Here is a 20,543-nt window from a genome sequence, read left to right as displayed (position 1 = left end):
TAGTTCAGCATAACTTAATGAAAAGCAAAACCATTGTAAAAATGGAGACAGATTATTTATGTTTTTGAAGCCAAGCTGGGGTTGAAACTACACCACTTGTTTCAGTCTGCTGAACTATTAATTTCACAGAGTAAAGAGTATTTGGAAAGCATTTAATTTGCCTAGTTCTGTTTAATTCTTTACTAGATTTTAATGTTTTCTTTATCTTAAATTTTTGTGTAGCTTGATAACCTGTCCTTTCAAAGTAGTGCTGGAAACACAATACTTTCAGCCTCTGAGGTGGCTGTTCAGTAACTTTACATTATGTATTTGCTAAGGAGATTTTGTAATTGCCTGTCAAGGATTAACGCTTAGATATTTTTTGGTTGTCATAATTCAAGGTAAATTTTAAATACCCTCATGCTTTGCAAAAAAATGCAAACGGACTGTGGCTTTGCAGCCAGTGAGGGTCTTCAGTTGTTACTGACATTGACTTGCACAACAAAGCAGCCAGTAAATTCCAACTATTTCAGGATTGTTTTTCCATCCTCAGCTGAGAACATTTTGATCTGGTCACTGGACAACAAAAGTTTGACTCTTCTGTTGTGAAATCTAAGCAAGTTAATATCAACAGTATTGTCACTAGTGGCATTTGTCACACCTGTCAGAAACTAGAAAGGTGTACGCTAAAGAAAAATGTCACCAAAGTTCATAGTCACTTACTGCTGTGTAAAATGTAGCCACGTCAGTATTAGTTTGATATTCTGCATACATAGTACGCATCTGCGCAGAACTAGCTGTGAAATCACGAAACTGAAGAATTTGTATTATCAGCCAGGTAACTTGTCATAATTAATCAAACTGAATTTAAAAAGCCAGTAGTGCTCTGAGATCTACATGACGTTCCTCTGGATGCCTTCTGGGTCTCCAGCTGCGTTTATGGTTGTTGTCATTGGACTGTTTTCCTGGTAAGATTCCTTTTAAGTAACAGTCCCCTAAGGACCGCATGGATAACTACTTGATACTGAGCCCTCAACAGTTTCACAGGTGATGTTTCATATCTTGTTTAGTTAGGCAAGTAAAGTAAACCTTAGCACTTTGAAGAAGGACATTTTTACTGTTGTGATTTAAAACAGAGGGAGAAAATGTTTTATCAACCAAAAAAAGATATTTTGGGGGTATTTGCAAGCAGTGGTGTATCAGTTATTATGGAAGACCTTTTTTTTTTTTTTTTTTTTTCTATTTTAGTTACTAGAATTGATCAGCACAAGGAATTTTTAGTAATGTGAGAAAACACATCTTTCTCAGGAAGGGTGTTCACAGAAAAATATCAGAATTTTATGTTTAAAAAAAAAAAAAAAAACCTTTCCAGATGTCAAATTTGTAATGAAAGCCAAACCATCTTTCATTTATTTTGAATGCTGAGAAAGAAGAGGAAATCAATGTCTTGGCGCAACTTAGAACTAACCTATGTTATGTAGTCCAAAACATGCTCTGATGAGACTTTTCCATATTGTTCAGGTTATGTACCAGGTGGAAGGATTTGTTGACAAAAATAACGATCTTCTGTACCGTGACCTCTCCCAGGCCATGTGGAAGGCCAGTCACTCTCTTATCAAAGCGTTGTTCCCCGAAGGTAACCCCGCCAAGATCAATCTAAAGAGACCACCGACGGCAGGGTCACAGTTCAAGGCGTCGGTAGCTACCTTGATGAAGAATCTTCAGACAAAAAATCCAAACTACATTAGGTAAATTACTCCATGGTGAATTTATATTAGGCTAAGTTAAATAATATCTTGATATCTGAGGATAAGTCAATTGAAATCTAAGGTTTAAATTTACAATAATAGCTGTTGACTTGCAGTGCTGCAACCAAGCGTCCTTGTTCATTTCCCTTTGCAGGTGCATCAAACCCAATGACAAGAAGGCTGCCCACATTTTCAATGATGCCCTGGTGTGCCACCAGATCCGCTACCTCGGTCTTCTGGAGAATGTCCGGGTCAGGAGGGCAGGTTATGCATTCAGGCAGGCGTATGAGCCATGCCTGGAAAGGTACAAAATGCTCTGTAAGCAGACTTGGCCCCACTGGAGAGGGCCAGCCAGGTAGGAAATCCTCTTATTCTCATCTCTCCCATTTCAATGAATAACATGATTATCTTCCATACATTCTGATTTTTTTTTCCTTTTTTTTTTTTCTTATTTAATGAAAATTTAAATAAGGTAATTTAAAGATAATTTGACAAGTAGGCCAATGTAGTTCAAGTGTTTTACTCGCATTTCATTCTCTTGCCATTGTTCTGGACTTTGGATGAGTTTTTTCATTGGGAAAAGGGTTGGTTCTACAAAACCTACTCTTTTCGCTGGTCTAAAAATTACACTTCCTTGGCAAAGGAGATGGTTTTAGTGATGAACTAATCTAATAATGGAAAAGATTTTTGCATGTGAGCAAGGACATCACCTTGTTTTTAAGTGTATGACAGCTTTTACTGATTTGGGTCTCAGAGAGAGGTGGGAGTGGAATGAAAATGACTGGAATGATCAGAAGGACACTTATCTTTAATAAGCAACTTTCAAAGTATTGGAACACCCATTTCTATGAAGACAGTCATGCAATTTTCCCCTGTCCTTTCAAGAATAATTTTACATAATGATTGCTAAACAATGAGATAATACTTCTTGCAAATCAATTGGACAGACTATATAATTTTAAATTGCATAATGTTCACATATGCCTTTACAGATAACTTCCTGGGTAGGCAAATGTACTTCTCTTAGTTCTTTTTGCATATGGCCATCAATAACATGATTTAAATTAGATTTATGATTTCTTTCATAGCAGATGACTATCTTTAGCTACAATTCAAATTTTTAAGTTATCAGGATAGTGCTAGGAGCACAGTATTGATAATAATACAGTTTTAATTACAGTATTATACTGTGCTAAAGTTCTTACAAAGATTTGTCCCTTCTTTTTGTTGGCATTTATAAAGAGCTGTTGGTAGTGTGAAACATTAGCTTGTCAGTGTTTGTTTTACATTTTTATGATAGCGTGAGAGCCCTTTCTTTTTTCTTTTTCTTTTTTTCCCCAAGTAAAATCATAGAAGTAAGAGGAAAAAATAGGCCATTGCTGATGCTGTTAAATGAAAATTGCTCCTTTTTCATCAAATTATTCCGAATCTTTACAGTGATTATTCTTGCCTTCAGCTAAACAAACAGTGAGTAAATGAGTTAGGTTTTCAATCTGCTTATGACAAGCACTATTTAAGAATTGAAAATGCGCTTTCATATACTTTCCATAAATTAATCCGTGAATATGTAAACCAAGAAGTTTTAGAGCTGGAGGTCATGTTTGCTAAGCTCATTTACTTGTTATTAGGGCTGGTGTAGAGGTGTTGTTTAACGAATTGGAAATCCCTGAAGAAGAATTTTCATTTGGTAGATCAAAGATATTCATCCGCAACCCAAGAACGGTAAGTGAAAAATGTCTTTCCATGCAAAATCAAGCCATCTTTCATGAGGATAGCCTGCTATGAACTGCATAATTTGCTAGCTTATTATTACAGCTTATTCTAGATACCGGGCTTTGAGATATTGGTGGGGAATATAGCATTAAAGAATGCTGTTTAATGTTAGACCCATTAAAATTGGTATGAATGAACATTGAACATTGATGAAGACTGAGGAAGAATCAATACAATGCTACAATAACTGTGAGCCTGAGTTTAATGTAACTTTCATGCACTGACTTGTGGCAGTATATCTTCCATAAACCTTGTTGATGTATGTGACCCTTGCCCTCAAGGTAAATAAACCAAAAGGTGTCTGAAGCGGGGGGGACTTGAATGGAGGAAAGATTTCTCTTATAATAACTGTACTTAGGGTTTTTTTGTGTTTTCTCCCCTGCTGTTTTTCTTCCAACATCAAACAAAAACCTTAAAATAAAAAATACACACAGCTCTTCAAACTAGAAGATTTGAGAAAGCAGCGATTGGAGGACCTGGCTACTCTCATCGAGAAAATTTACAGAGGTTGGAAGTGTCGCACACGCTTCTTGTTAATGAAAAAAAGCCAGATTGTGATTGCTGCCTGGTACAGGAGATATGCAGTAAGATATTGTCCTTTCTAGCTCAGTGGTGGGGAGAAGAGGAGCATATCATTTAATTATTTAATATGGGTTTTCACATTCTTCCTCAATTTATATGGAGAAGGGTTGAAAGAATTCAATTTTATATTAGTATTTAAATACTAAAAAATGTCCGTAGAAGAAAATTGCTAAGTGTTTACTTTGTGCCGTTGCTTAAATAATTAAAAAGCTCCCTAGAGTCCTTTAGCTCTGGGAGAGCAGGATTTTGTGGCCCAGCTGGGGAGAGCCTTTTCCATTAAGCTGAACCAAATGCTGTGTACTTACAGTGCTCTCAAAACATATGGTTAATGTGTAAAAATGTTTGGTAATATTACGTGTGCAGTTCTGTGGAATTCAGTCATTCCTAAAGCTTTTTGTATTTTTGCCTTATTTGGAACCTTTGCATTTGAGGCTCAAGAATGCTGCTTGGGAGGATCCCAAGGATTCATTTTAATTATAGCTCTTAAGAATCATAGTTCAGTAGTTTTTATTGATGCAGTTCTCAAAGTTTCAGACCTCTTTGTAGGTTGGGTCTTCTGTGCCATTATGAGCTGAGCAGTATTGTTACAGGACTCTTACGTGTCTTCAGTTACTGAATAACATGGGCTTACATGACACACAAGATTTACTGTTTTCAGGTTTTAAATTCTCAAGTGTCTCAGGTGCATTTCCTGAGACAACTTTGTGTACATATTAGAAAGCCTGATAAAATATCGTGTGAAATGGAGAGAAAGCATCTTTTTAAACTGGAAGTTGCAGAGCTGACAATCACTCATTTTCAGTTGATGAGCACTTCCATTTATCATCTTGAAAGCCTTTAGCATTTGGTTCAGTTATCTTGGATAATGAGAGCAAAGTATGGGTGATTAGGATAAAGCATGGTTATTTATATCTGAGAAGAAATGCTTTTACACTGTAAAATTCCTCTCTCTGAACTTCTGTGATTGAATGCACAGCAGTATCAGAGCTGGATTGCATAGTGCCTCTATGTCTACTTTATGATCTCATGATCGTAATGAATTGAAAATGGCATTGCCACAACTCTGTTGACACATCTTTTAATATAACAAAATGAAAACAAATACATGACCAAGTTCACATCACTGTTGATTTCTTAGCTGTAGACCCTTACTGAGTCTTGAGTCCTTCTGGCTCACTCACAGAGATGTTCACTGTAATTAAGCAGGCTGAGTGTGAAGCCCAGAAGCATTATTGCAAAGTTTGCCAACTGTTATGCATTTAGTATGATACTAACCACTAGCCTACCGGAGAACTGAGCTTTTTAGATATAAAATGCTTGGCTGTGCTGAAAACTTATTTTTCAAACCGGTGTACTGGGATAATATTCCAACATGTTATTCAGAAATTCATGGTGTATTTGTTTTTGTTTTTTCTATTCCTAAGTTATCATCAGTATTTGGTGTTATAAAATGACTGCAGGCAGTAGGACCAGCACAAATCTCGTGAAAAGGCGATGAAAAAGCACAGCCAACAAACTTGAGCATTTGTGACAGTTTGCATGCTACCCTGTTGGTGGGAAAGACAGATAAAGCTGTTACTGTTAGCATTTAATCCGTGTAACACTTGTGCTGCTGACCATGAACTGTTTCTGTAAACAGCGAGCGGCATTGTCCCTGTAGCATTGTTGGATGGGCTTTGTTTCCTCTTTAGTTGAACGTGCAATCTGTGCTCTGATCTGCTTGTTCAAAAACTGTTCGTGTTTTACATTTATGGTTTCTACCTGTAATTATTTTCATGTGTTAGTAAAGAATGTTTTGTTATACAATATTCTGCAGTCGCAATATTGTAAGCATCATATATTTATTTCCAATACAGCAACAAAAGAAGTATCAGAAGATAAAGAGTTCAGCTATTATAGTACAATCTTACATCAGAGGGTGGAAGGTGAGTTCCCTCTTGCTACAGCTCTGCCATGGTGAGTTAAGGAGTAGGTAAGAAAACATATTGCAAGTGCACCAAGCCTCCTGTCTTTCATGTCTTCCTGGCATGAGTTTGGGTCAGTGAAAGCAGGCCTAAAATAAACAGTTTAGATCACCTGGGCAGTATGTTACTTGGGGTAAGTCTTTAGTTCTCTTCTGTGTGCTAAGTAGAGGGGCGAAAGTGTGCTGTACTCACTGTGAGCAAGTGCCTTGACTTTGCTTGCTTGTCCTCTGCCTCAATTTGCAACAACTTTGCTTCTTCTCTGAGAGGTTTGTTCGGAGAACGGAGAATCCTGTGGCCATAGTAGAGACTTAAGGAGTGATGCTGTAATAAGAGGTAAAAGCGAGGGTAAGAGCCACATGAAACAGCCACAGTGCTTAAAGCAAGCACTGTTGTGCAGCCTCAGTAAAAAAATGCCCCTGGGCTCCTCTGTTTTCTTGTTAACCTTTCTCTACCCCACTAGCTGTGACTTTCTCCTCTATTTAGGGAAGAGAGAACTGTGTTTAACTCTGGAGTCAGTTCCCTTCCTATCGGTCAGGGAAAGGACTGCAGTTACTACCTGGGTGTCAACAGCCCTCTTCTGCCCAGCAGACTTTAAACTGTCAGCAATAAACTAGCATAATTTGGTTTTATTATTTGTTTTGAGTTTTAAATTTGTTGTCTTTTTTTTTAATGAATTAAAAATATTCTGGCAGTCTAACTGTTGATGTTCTGTCTTTTCCCGTGGGTGTTATTCAAAGAAAACTGGGTAAAAGCATCATCTCAAGTTATTATATTTTTTTATGTTCTCTCAAGGGAGAACATATTTTTTGTGGTACCAGTGCTGTGGATAAAAGCCTGGTCTGACAGCAGCCTTAAGCGTGACCTAAAACCTTGCAATTTACCTGTGTTTTATTGCTTATTGCAGACTAAAGGGATAAGGCATACACTGTGCAGAAGAAAAGTCTCATTGCCATTATATAGATAGTTAGAGATCTTGGGTTATGTCAAATACGTTATTTTCAATTGTTTATAGGCTCGGAAACTTCTTCGGGAGCTTAAGCACCAGAAGCGTTGTAATGAGGCTGCCACAATAATTGCTGCTTACTGGCATGGTACCCAGGTAAGAAAGCGGTAACAAATCCTGCACTTGATTGTCTCTGCATAGAATGAAGAAGGCCCTTGAGCGTAAAGCTAGCTGGGAATATCTTCAATGGCTTAAACTGCTGATTTTTTGTTTCTCTTTGCTGCTAACATGTTTAGCTGGTGCAATCTGGGAAGCTGGGACACGCTTTAATATTTGCTGTTTGTAGTGACTGGTTTCTTTTTCTTTCTTCCACTGTTGGGAACTTGCAGTAACCTTTTCTTCCCTAAGCTTTTCTATATCCCATTTTCAAACACATCACAGGCACGAAGGGAACTGAGACGACTGAAGGAGGAGGCTAGAAATAAACATTCTATTGCTGTTATTTGGGCTTACTGGCTTGGATATAAGGTACTTCATGCACATGTCACATGCCTCCCTTCATTACCCAACAATATCAACAATTAATCAGTAGTAAATAGCGAGAATTAATGACTAATACAATTGACTTAAAAATAATAGAGCATGATCATTGATTGCCTCCATCTCCATTCATGCCACACTTAATAAATCTGCCAGCATTCTGTATGTCAGTTTTTCGTAGAGTAGGAAATCCCTTGCATGGCAGCCAAGTAGTGGTTTGCACTAACAAGCCATTAGACTAGATTAAAAATTACTAGACTCCAGTATTCTCAAATGAGGAAATGCATTTAACTACATGTAAATATGCAAAGCATGGTTTGTGGTGGGGAGAGAAGGTTGTGGTTTGTTGGTGCTTCCCTCCCCCTCCCCCCAAGTGCTTTCAGTGACACTGTCCTAGAGATCTAATTGAGATTTTCATCAGGCTGTATATTCTGTACCCTGAGCAGTCTTCATTTACAAGCTCAAACCAAAGCTATTCATTTTACTACATTGTAGTTTTAATTGGTTTAATTGATTCTCTGGTTGCGATTTAAACCAGTAAGAAAATTTTAGTAACTACAATGAAAGCGTGGCTTTATGACTTGAGGAGAAAATGATGTTAGTTTGCAGTTCTAAACTCACAGCCCTAGAAAAATCCCAGGAATTTCAGCATCAGCTGTTTGTTTTCAGAAGCAAAGTCCCACTGAAAGATTCTTGCTAATCCCCGGCCTGCATTTGTGGGTTTTGTGAACATTTGAAATGCTGTTCCCTGGAGGTCAAAATTTTATTGGTTTCAATTAATAAATTCTTACCTTAGTTGAAAATAATATTCTGTAACTTCATTAAGTTTAAACCATCTTCCAGTTATTATTTAGGTCGGGGAGTCTTGTCCGAACACCTTGCAAACATGAAGAAATGTGCTTAGATCACATCTGAAGTATAATGCTGAGTTTGAACTTTGCTATTTTTATATAAAGCTATTAGATATGTAATGAAGTGGCAGCCCTGGGAATCAAACAAACGTACAGAATTTCCCTCACTCTAGAGGGCCTGTTCATTTAGCTTGATTATTTAGGTAGCTGTGAAAGTTGACAGAGACACTGTTTCCTCTACGTTTGTTTAAATGCAACACATCGATTTGACACTTTTCACCAATGAAATTGGCCAGTGCTGCAGAACAGATATTTACTTTGCTGAGTTTAAGATGTTCTTTAGAATTAAAAAGGACAAGACCAGAAATTAATGCAATAGTGTTAATTGTGTTAGAGCTCATAATTTAAATATTTAGAAGATTTGGATAACTTTTAACAGGTTTTCGTAGTTAGTTTTATCTATTGGCTCACTGGAATTTCATGAAAAATAGACTCCTTAACTCCTTAAATGTAAACACAATTGTAATAATCTAAATTGAATTAAGATTAGAAGACATACAGCATCTAATAAAAGATAAACCTGCTATCGGTTTGATATTTTATATTTTCCCAAGGGAATATTTAAAACAAAAGTTTCTCTAAGTTACCTTAGAGATCACTTGCTTTTAAAGAAAAGCCAGAGACCTCAAGTATTCGTTTCCCTTCCTTTTCACAAGGCAGACAAATACTTAACTTTGCAGAATGTTTGTTTTTCCAGTGCAGTATGGGAGGAGCTTTAGTTCCATTCAAATGAGCAAAAAACATGCTCTTCATTCCACTTGATTTTTATAATCAAATAACAGAGTAACAACTGTACAGGTATCTTCTAAATTGTGAGATTCTGTTCAGATGCCCATATGTGCCTTTATATTTAGAATTTGCTTTGCAAATTGCTTTCCTAAAATGGGAATTATTGATGAAATGGAAGTTGGTGCAGCCACGGAAGGCACTATGTCTGGGGGGGCTTACCTCTTCATTCCATAGAGAAAGAGATAATTTACCAGGCCGGAGATTGTTTTTTTTTTTAAGTACATAAAAATCAAAAACACCTCGAGCATAAAAGCCCTCAGTGCAGGGCCAGCAATTATCCTCGCACACAGTTTTAAAGTTGATTCAATTATGCACCAGCGCTTGCCAGTGGAAAGACTGACAAGACAGTGAGATTTTAGTGAGTCTTGATTTTCATGCACATCATTTGGATCATGTGGTACTTACTGTTGATGGCAAGGTGTGCACACCTGATGAGATGGAAACACTAGCAGCAAATAAGAAGGTAGACAAAATTCTCATATGTTAAATAAATAAATAAAAATTGCAAATTGAGGCTTTTTTGACCTCATATGCGGCTTAACACCAATTCACACTGACACGTCGGGTTTTGAAGGTTAAACACTGTTCTTCTGTCTCTCTGTACCTTGATTTTAAGTTGGCTGTTCTGTATGGGAGAAGCCTTTTCCTGGTCATTGTGCTGTCTGCATCGGGCTGTCTCTTTTGTTCACTATCTAAACCTTTTAGGCTCGAAGGGAATTGAAACGCTTGAAGGAAGAGGCTAGGCGTAAGCATGCTGTTGCAGTCATTTGGGCTTACTGGCTTGGACTGAAGGTACTTTCTTAAACACTCCCTTCTGTCTACATGAACTCAATACAGCGTGGCACCTTACTAACACTTAAGAAATGAGCAGGAGTGGGGAATCTCTAGTAAGGATGATTTTACACAAAACTCTGTTGCTTGCTTTTGTCACGGACTTTAGAGCAGAATATGAAAGCTGAATGTGCCTCGTTTAATGCAATATTTAGGTGCTAGGGTTTTTTTGTCATATCAGGAATTTCAGTTTTCATGTGCAAGGCAAATGTCAGATTAAAGGGACTCTATCATGGCTGCTGACTTAAAAACCTGACCTATGTTGGCAAAGGTCCTATCTGGAAAGATTACAAGTATGTATTTTCTTATTATGACCTCTGCTTGTTTGAATGGGAGGCAGGGCGGAGCTGCCTGACTCGTGTTAGAGCCCAGTGCCCAGCATCAGGGCACAGTGCCCAGCTGATGGCAACGTGCTGGCACTTCCATCGAGCCTTCGGAGGGCATGGCACTGCATGCAGATAACCATGGCTGGTGGCAGCTGCCAGTTCCCAGAAAAGCTACGATACTCAATGGGCTCTGGTTTTCTGTCCCTTGCTTTCAGGGACTGGTTGGCAAAAGAAAACACATTTGTAATCTGGAAAAATGTAGTTCTGCTCTGTGAATAGACTATGAAAATGGCAACTTGGGATGTTTTTAGGTCTGTACCCATGTGATTTAAGTGATACAGTTGTGCTCATAGTTCTTCAAATGTGGTTTTATGGATACAGTCCAGAAGAACTGCAGAAATCCAAATCAGTTTTGTCTGGCTTGGGTGCCACTTTGGCTGACAGGGATGCTGGAGACTACAAAAGGATGAAAGGGAACAACTTGATAATAAAAAGTCCAGCTCCCATATTCTGATACTTACTCTCACAAGGATGAAAGGGGGTAAATACTTACGAAATGTATATGATCATATATAGCATAGGCATGCTATACATATAAAAATTACATTACAATATATACATGGAAAGCAGAGCTGGAAATACAAAGGAGCCATTTTAAGAAGTCATTCTGCAGATCAGAATCATGCTTTAGGTACTACTGCCAACGTGGGTCTGTTTTTATGATTTTAAAACAAGAATATGTCCCTCCTGAGAACTCAGAGGCTGTTGTATATCAAACAGCAGCATTTAAATGAAAACTGATGAATCCAAAACCTTTAAGGCACATTACAGCTGGAACATGTTTCTGCCCGTCTGTGGTGTGGTTTTCCAAAGTATTTTCAAAGTAGTGTAAGTGGCACTTCTGCCTCACCTGAAACATGCAGATTTTTCTGATCAGGATCCCAGTCTGCAGTTCCAGTTCACCACTGTTACCACAGGCAATTCTCATCTGTCTGATGGCAAAGAATTTTCACCCAAAACATATGGAGGTGAAGATTTAAAGTCAGTACAAGTGGTTGAGATTAAGCCAGTAATTCTTGTCCCTTTTTTGGGTTATATGATAAGTAGATTTTAATAGCATTCATGGTGCTGTCCAGAGGTAGGCTTTGCTGGAAGTGCTTGCATTTCTCAGTGCTTTCTCCACAGCCTCCCTGCAGCACAAATGGACTCTGTAGGTGCGCTTTAACCCCCTTGCTCCAAATTAATTTGCACACCTTGCAGCTCAGGAAGGAGAATGTAAAGCGCGGTCATTAAGGAAAGACTGTGAGAACATGTTGAGATTTGGGATCGTTGCAGCTCGAGTAGCTTTGGGTGTGCTAATTTCTGTCACTGGATAATAAATATGGGGTATATAACAATTATAGAGCATTAAACTTTACAGAAAATCATTGAATAAGAACTAATAATTTTTCTTATGAAGTGAGAAGGGCAAAATTATGTGCATTATTTGCACAGAGTGAAGACAGATGAACACTGTCAGTTTTGTTGATGCATCTTACTGTGCAATTAAGCAAAAGCCCTTTTTTTTTTTTTTTTTTTTTTTTACACCAGACTGGTGACAGATTCTTGCTTTCAAAATGCTGGCTTATCTTAAAATGCATCACACTCAGTATGGGGTAGAAGATATGGTAGGATAAGCCAAATGAGCTTTTCCTTTTCTTACAAGCTGATATGTTTTTTTCCTATATGGATTTCACTTTATTTTTTGGTTACAGTGAATTCAGCAGCACATAGCAAGTTAGCTAAAAACCACTAAATTTGCTCTGGGGTGAATTATGCGAAGCCACGATGTTTTCCCTGGTTTTTGCTCAAAATTTGTAGCAGGTGTGTTCCAGGCTGTGCCAAAGTTTGAGGAAGGTTGGTGGATGTTTCAGCTAACTTGACATGAGCCTGGGCTTCCCATGGAACTCCAGAGCAGTTGTGCTCTCTTTCAGATGGTGTTTGGGGTTTTCTTAAGAGAGGAATTTAGATGCTGTGCTAATTAATGCTAAGAGAAATAAAAAGGGCAAAAGCAATAGTCTGAAAGATTACATTTAGAAGGATACATAAAACAGTAGTATCACCTGTAAAAGTGCTCCTCAATGATTACTTTTTTGATTTTTGAATAAATTTTAGTAGCAAATATCAAGCTTGCTGACATAAGCAACCTGTGTGTTAATTCTCTGCTCTTAACACCAAAATGATATTTTATTTTTGGAATGAAGACTGATTGTGCAAGAAGACTTTTTCATATATGTCTTCTCTGAAAAAAAGTCCTGTTTTTATTATAGTAAACTTTATGTTGTAAGAATTTTAAAGGAGAAAAATCATAAAGAAACAGTTCATCAGTTAACTACGTAATTAACGTGAGTTCGGTATCACTTCAGACATAATACGATATGTACCACCAGTGGTACCTTGCTTTTTTCAGTCCAGCTTTTTGCAAAAAAGCCCATGAAAACAGATTCAGAATTCTACGAATTCAACAGTATTGGAATATCTTGCCTTTTCAAAGGAAAATGTATAAAGTTCTCTGTCAGTGTGCAGTTGACTGTACTGAGGTAATCTGAGGTAATTTTCTGAACTCTTGGTCCACGGTCTGGTTCATATGTTTGAAGTGTACCCAGTTACTGCTCTTATTTATGGGAACACTTTGCATGTTCATATGCTTTCTTAGTATTTTCTGCCATAAAGATTTATAAGAGTACCAGAGAAAACACATTCATTCTTCGTATTCACTTTGAGGGGTTTGTTTAACTTTTCAGGTCCGTAGAGAGTACAGGAAATTCTTCAGAGCCAATGCTGGAAGAAAAATTTATGAATTCACCCTTCAGAGACTTGTATGTATATATCTGTAGAAAGTGTATTTACATTATCTGTGCTTAATTTGTTTTGTTTTGTTTTGTTTTTTGTTTTCTTGTAAAGATAACAGCTGTTTTGTGGCCTTGATAGTCTTTGTAAGGAAATGTCCATTTTCCAAATGGAAAATTAATAACAATGTTCTGATGTTGTAAATAAAGGATAATAGTGTTTTGAAGGTGTGGGAGTAGCACTAACTAAGCATTTGTCACACACTTAGGATATCTGAATTTGCATTTTTCGGTATGCCTAGCTCTTTTAAATCTATGGTCAGGTTTAATAAAGCTGAGAGCTGCAGTTTTGTAACTGTGGTTTTAATCACACAGCATCTGCTTTGCTGTGTTTATTTCAGTACCTCTGGTATTTGAACATTAATAAAACATCTTGCTTCAATTTTATCACAGATGCAGAAATACTTCTTGGAAATGAAGAATAAGATGCCTTCTTTATCGCCAGTAGATAAAAACTGGCCAGCGAGACCTTACCTTTTCTTGGATTCAACTCACAAGGAACTAAAGAGGATTTTCCATTTGTGGAGGGTAGGGCACATTCTGGTCCAGTCTATACAGAAAGTTATCACATGATTTTCAGTAGATTGTTTCCTTCCTGAAGAGCCTATTTTTAGGAAGCATTTCTTCCCATTCCAAACAGGATGACTGTATTTCTTTGGAAGATCATTGCCTTTGGCCTGCAAGGGGTATAACTATCCTGTCTATTTCTTTTTGGGGCTAGAGACAGGATTGCTTCCTGCCATCAGCTTTTAACTTGATATTAAAGCCACATGCCTGCTGCGTGTTAATTGGTAGCTTATAGTACTTGCGTCCATGGCCAGGTCTGGGAGTAGCTCTCGGCCCAACATTGGAAGTACTTAGTGGAATTTTTTACTTAGGAGCTGTGGTCAGCTGTAATTTGTTTTGGATCTTCGTATGGAGGGAATGGTGAGAATCAGTGTAAGTGCTGATCGGACATTTTACTGAGCTTGTGGGCTATGTTTTCTGTGAATTGTCAAGAAGTGTTTTCATTTTTGAGCTGCAAATTCATCCTCTCAGCTATGTTTTGTTCTTTATGGCTGCTTACGCAAACTTACCCAAGTGTGGAACTTGGGTGTTTCGTTGAACCTTTCTAGCACTGTATTCAGACCAGTTTTGCTTAAATGAGATCTTTTAGACATTGTGTTTTGGTGTAATTCAGAAGTACGTAGAATGGGTGAGGAGGAGAACACCTCCATGGCTTGTTAATACTTTAGAGTGGCATGTAGGGTCGAGCTGAGTCATCTCAGAAGCATACAAAGAATGTGTATCTTGAGCAATAAACAAACATTAGGCTGTGGTGCTGCTGCTTCAAATCAGAACTGGGAGGATAATTTTTGGTTTGTTTTAACATACCATATTTTGTAGTGTAAGAAGTACAGAGACCAGTTCACCGATCAACAGAAGCTTATATATGAAGAAAAACTGGAAGCAAGTGAACTTTTCAAGGACAAGAAGGCTTTATATCCAGCCAGGTAATTACCTACTCTGCTGCTTTCAGTGTAAGATAAGTTCAATATCCTTACATAGATTAGGAAGCTATGCAAGATTTTGCTTTTTTATCTTAGGCACGAAAGTGCATTTCCTAGTTTAACAATTCTTAACACCTGGGAATATTTTACTGTAGGCACTGCTGAACACTTGTGGGTCCATCATTTGCCTTACTGACTTCAGTTTGCCTCTAAATGAGATTTTGTTGCAGGCTTCTTATCCTGTGTTACTGAGCACTTCTGTCCCCAAACCATGATGTTTTGTTGTTCTAACCTCTTATGACCTGTTTGCGTAGTGAAATTTTGGAGGACTTGTAGAAGGGAATAACTCTTGTCCTTTTCCCTAGTTTCCATCATGCTGGTTCCTGCAACTCTAAATTCAGAGCAAACTGAAAGGCTGTAAGTGACAATGACACTCCCAGATGAGGCATGCCAGGGATTGCTCTCATCTTCAAAATTAGTACATTCAGTGTAATGCTCTAATGTGAAGTCTGGGTAATTTAAGTTACATACATTGGCAAATATCATTTTTTTTTAAAGGAAGATTTTTTTTTAAGTGCTCGTTTATTTCCATTTCAAAAATTCTTTTTTTAGTTAGAGACTTTTAAAAATGTGAAACATCTCTACAAGTAAGTTTTTTGATTTCTCAGATTATTGAGTTCCTAGAACCTGACAAATTCTGGTCATTGCTATCTGTGGAGCTAATATTGCTTACAGAAGTGCAGTAGTAGCTGATTTTATTTAAGCAATGCATGCATTTTTTGTATTCAGTAAAACTGGCGAAATAGAGATCTGATGTCTTTGAAAGAAGTTAAGTTGATTTTTTTAAGTGAATATGAACTGAGAAACTATTTTTCTTAAAAACAACGGCTTCGTCCATCTCAGGAGACATTTATTTTATATACCAGGGTTTGAACGCTGAGCAGGAACAAGGCATTGTTAAACAAGAGAGGACCAGGATCTGGCAACAGTTGATGGGGCCATTTCCATGCATGGAAAAGCACTGCTTGGGTGTTTGTGCATTTTATTGGTTTGGTTTTGTTTCATTTTTTACTGAGACATTTCCTCTTTTCCTGTGATGAGCTCTGTCTATGTTTCTGTTTCTTCCCTTCAGCAGATCACTTACTTAATGGCTGTATATGTCAGCTTGTGATTTGCTCCTTACTTGCTTTGTGATCTCTTTTTATGCTGTTGGGAAAAGAGAAAGATGCTGCCCCTGAATTTCTCCAGGAGCAAGCCGTTTTATTTGAGTCGGTATACATCTGATCAGTGCAGAGCTCTGTGCGCAGGAAGGAACTTTGTCTCCCTGGTGAGGTAATTTGGACACGTGGAAAAGACCAAGGCTGAACAATGCAATATTATGCAGCATATAGCTGAGCGATTTCTATCCAAAACATTCTTAAGTGGTAAATGTGGTAGAAAGCAACTGTTAATTTGTCCCGCTTTTAGCTTGTAAATCCCTGTCATTTGATCAGGGACAAAATCCGGAGGGAACTGATGGTTTTGGTGACTATGGTTTCATAATGCTAATTAATAAAAACAAAAGCAAAAGAGCTGCAACTTAGTGGAAAGTTAGAATGCACTCCCCTCGCTGATTTAGAAGCATTTTCATCTCTTTTTCCCTTGTAACCTGTTTTCAGAGCTGATTAGCTCCTGTTGTGTTTTTGGTTTTTTGTTTAATGGGTGGAGGAAATTATTGTATAAAGTTTCTGATTAGTTAGTTTGATAATGATTTGAAGAATGTGGCTAATTTTCTGCATGTAATATAATTATTTAAGAACAGAGAGGGACTTCTGGTGATTACTAAAATACCAGTGCCCTTCCTTTTCTCTTCCTGTGTGCTGGAGACACAATTAGAAAGGTAGTGGTCTTGTACATAACACAGTGGTTCCTTTTGGGCTCTTGTCTTGGCAAAGTACTTTGTAATTGGAGTGTAACTTAATCAAAGTGATCAGTTAAAGTGACTTCTAAACAAAACAAGCAGAGACTGATAGGGAAGCTGTTGCTATACAGCCCTAAGGTAACAATGGGGTGAGTTGCAAGTACAGGGAGTCTGGGTGAAGACCTGCTATGCATTTAACAAGCAGCAGCAAATCTTCAAGGCAAATTCTTGTCTCTCTGAAATATTGCACAGAAACAGAGCTGCTTTTCTTTCTGAAGGTGGATTTCCTCTGTTTTCACAAACGGTGACTGTTACCGGGTGATTTTACATCAAAATTGATTGCTTGCACAAGGATGTACATGTGCCTGATATCCATAACAATTTGAGCCATTTAATTGGAAAACGTTTCCAGAGCAGGAACAGAAATATCCTATTACTGCCTTCAGAGCTGAGTTTCTCTTTCTTCACTAGTACTGTGCTGCTAGTATGTAAAAGAGACCATGTCTAAAATGCATACCGTTTTGTACCCTTCTCTCCTTTCATGGGGATAACGTGCTGGGGAATACATCCACGCTACTCTGTACGACTTCCCAAGTGGATTCCAACAGATGTGTTATGCCTGCATGGCACAGATTTAATGCTAACAGTGCTGCGCTGAATACCCCAAGTGTACCAACCTGGTACCAACCCCAGGTGTCTTGGGGCAGAGCTGCAGTTTCCAGCTCTACAGCAGGAGCAAGGACAAATTACATTGCATAAACAAACACCACGATAAGAGTCTTGTTTGCGTTCAGTGTATTGCTCTAATTACTCTGTTACACAAGAGCATATCATTTCGCCTTGCCGCTGTATAAAATAGACACAAATTATGAGCAGAGGTTTCTGGGTTGTTTGGGTCTGGGTCTTCTGTTAAAAATGAAGCAGCAAATGACTTTCCTTGGCAGGAGGTGTAACCAAGATTAAGGAAGCTTCCGTCAGCGTAGAGTTGTTGAAAGTGGCATTTGGTACACCTCCTGACTCCACAAAGCCTGGAACAGTGCCTGTTTTTTTGTGAGATTCATTATTTAACTCTGTTTCTCCTGTGGTTTTTGCTCGGTAGTGTTGGGCAGCCGTTTCAAGGGGCTTACCTGGAGATCAGCAAGAACCCCAAGTACAAAAAACTTAAGGATGCTGTGGATGAGAAGATCATTATTGCTGAAGTTGTGAATAAGATCAACAGAGCTAACGGGAAGGTAACAAAATGGCATTGCTTTATCCAGAAGGGTAGATTTTTTATATCAAGCCTGGAAATGTTGGATTTATGTAAATTTGTGGTTCTAAACACCCATTGTAAATTTACATAAAGATTTCTAAAATCTTGTTTGGGTTTGTATTTTTCAGTGACTTTTCCAAGCAAAAGTGGCATCTCATCAACTGGTAACAGGCTGCATTGATTCACAACTAAATGCACTCTTTGTACTAAACTTAGATCATTTGTTTGCCGACTGAAGAAAATAAATACTTAGAAAATATTGTTCTTGTTCAAACATTTGGAAACCTTAACGTATGTCTTTCAAGTTCCTGATTATCACGTGTAATTATGTTTTTAAATTGTGAGTGGCATACTTTGCTAGCTGTGCCTGCCTTCTGATTGATATTAAAAGCTTTTTTGAATTAGGAAGCAAGTTTCTTGTATCATTTAACTAAAGCTGTTAAATGCGGGGTACTTTTTTTTTTTCTTTTCTGCCAACACAGAACTTGGTTTGCATTTAAATTATACTTATTAAAACAGAAAGCATTATCCTCCCTTAGTAAATGTAATTGTTGTCACCATATCTGTCTAAACATTGCTACTAGTAGATCTCAACTTCTTAGATGTATATGTCATTTATGCATTTTTAGGAGTGAAATCAGGTTGTCTGCTGTTGATGCCAAATGAATTTTTCAGTTTGGAAGGAATTAATTAAGTGAAGACAATATCATTCTTATACTTGCACAGGCTATGTGTCTCAAAGTTTAAAAAACAAAACAAAAGAAAAAATGCAATAATAATAATAATAATAATGAGCTATGGTTCTATGTGCTTTAGACAGCCACATCTTAATTATAATGGCTAAGATTTTTTTCTTTAAAATTTTATGGGAGAAGAAGCTATATAATTCTATATCATTATATTTTAGAATAGATTTACACCAAACATAAGTTGTGCTATTTGGAATTTCAATTTTAAATACATTTTTCATAGAATCGTAATATTTTGGATTGAAAGGGACTTTGATGGTCATTTAATAAGGATTCATTTCTTACATGTTCAAAAGGTTGTTTGTGTAGATAAAGCTTTCATTTCAAATACAGGTTTCTTACTATTTTCCAATATTAATTTAAGAACACATATCCATGCTTTAGAAATATTTGTAGCTTGAAAACATGAATGTACATCCTCCTAAAGAATAATGCTGATAGATAAAGGGAGGATAACATAACATTGAAAAAATACCTATGTAATTTGTTGTGACACGGTTTAGGTGAATAACAGTAAATATGTGAGGCTTAGTCCTGAAATGGCTGTCACTGAAAAGGAATGCTGGTTTTCCTGGGGATTGGTAGAGCATGAGAAATGAGGTTATCCTGATTTGCATAGTTTCTGACTTTCAGTTTCTGGATTTTATAACTGTAAGCTAGTAATTAAAGAAACTGTTTATATCTAAGCATATGTGCCAAAATGAGCTAAGCTCATATAGAGCTCAATCTATAATTAGACACAAATAAATTCGACCTAATTTTAACCGATCTGAAGCTTTTACTGAACATCAAATGTTCATATTTACATATGTGGGCCAAGCTTATTAACTCTGTGAACTATTTGTAGTCTTAGTAGGTGCTCAGTAAAGCCCAATTCTCTCTTTGTGTAGGTAATAGTTTGCAATTTTGTATTTTCTCAGGCTACATCCAGGATTTTCTTATTAACCAAAAATAATGTTCTCCTTGCGGATCAGAAGTCTGGGAATATCAAGTCAGAAGTTCCACTGGGAGATGTTACCAAAGTGTCCATGAGCTCCCAAAATGATGGCTTCTTTGCAGTGCACCTCAAGGAGGTTGGTTACAACTTTATATTACAATAATGTGACTGTTTGGCATGCAACAATATCCAAATGGCTTATTGTCTTGTAGCATTCGGACAAAGTGGTAAACTTGTAGGTTTAGAGCATTGGTTTTAACTTTACCACATCTGCAAAAAACTTTCATTTAAAACTGTTGGAGCCAAATGAGAACAGTTGCTGCATTCGGAATGATAAACAGTTATAGCATCCTGAATGATAATTTACTTGTGAACATCAGAGTTCATTTTTCACTGTAGCCTCTTCAGGATTAGCGTTTTCCATTAGTAAAATGAGCCTTTAATCTGCTTCTTATACCTTGTGACAGTGTTTTCCTTTCTAGCTCCTTGTATAATTCTTTCCGATACTCTGGTAGAATATTTCTCTCCCTTTTTTGTGATTCCAATAAATCCATGTTATGGCACAGCTCATTTGGTTACTCAGTTCCGAAGAACTTAGTTTGGTGCTATATTTACTTTGCTGCACTGTCAGCATTGCTCTGTTAAAATCATTATGCTGGCATTTGTGTTCTGGCTTAACTGGATTTGAAGAATGCTATATATAGTGTCTTTTCATACTGACCACCTTCATCCAAATGTTGTGGTGTTAATTGGTTTCTGTTCCCTTCTGAAAAAGAAATACAAGTTCATAGCGGCATGGCCAAAAGAGGGAGACAGAAACACCACAATGTAGGACAGGTGGTGACCTTCCTTTTGGCTCAGGAAGGGGGGTTATTAATTCTCAACAGTTTTATACTTTATTTAAGAGTCAATTGTATTTTGAGCCTGATAACTGCACTGCA

The 20,543-nt window shown here is 37.4% G+C and overlaps 1 protein-coding gene across 6 annotated transcripts in view; it reads left to right on the top strand.

Annotated features, from left to right (window-relative positions):
- MYO1B (myosin IB) overlaps positions 1-20,543 on the top strand; it is a 185,761-nt gene that overhangs the window by 158,921 nt on the left and 6,297 nt on the right. For 3 of the 6 annotated variants that reach the window (XM_066999045.1, XM_013187484.3, XM_066999047.1), the window contains 13 exons: positions 1,501-1,727; positions 1,882-2,082; positions 3,356-3,449; positions 3,935-4,084; positions 5,939-6,007; positions 7,059-7,145; positions 7,431-7,517; positions 9,935-10,021; positions 13,170-13,244; positions 13,668-13,802; positions 14,661-14,767; positions 17,764-17,896; positions 19,586-19,738. In XM_066999045.1, coding sequence (XP_066855146.1) covers positions 1,501-1,727; positions 1,882-2,082; positions 3,356-3,449; positions 3,935-4,084; positions 5,939-6,007; positions 7,059-7,145; positions 7,431-7,517; positions 9,935-10,021; positions 13,170-13,244; positions 13,668-13,802; positions 14,661-14,767; positions 17,764-17,896; positions 19,586-19,738 — 1,605 coding nt within the window. The remainder of the gene's footprint in view (positions 1-1,500; positions 1,728-1,881; positions 2,083-3,355; positions 3,450-3,934; positions 4,085-5,938; positions 6,008-7,058; positions 7,146-7,430; positions 7,518-9,934; positions 10,022-13,169; positions 13,245-13,667; positions 13,803-14,660; positions 14,768-17,763; positions 17,897-19,585; positions 19,739-20,543) is intronic. The other 3 variants (XM_066999043.1, XM_066999044.1, XM_066999046.1) reach the window with 3 other exon arrangements.

The sequence above is a fragment of the Anser cygnoides genome, chromosome 6 (assembly GCF_040182565.1).
Source record: "Anser cygnoides isolate HZ-2024a breed goose chromosome 6, Taihu_goose_T2T_genome, whole genome shotgun sequence".
NCBI classification, from domain to species: domain Eukaryota; kingdom Metazoa; phylum Chordata; class Aves; order Anseriformes; family Anatidae; genus Anser; species Anser cygnoides.
Note: the sequence above shows the minus strand (reverse complement) of the source record. Positions and strands in the feature narration are given on the sequence as shown.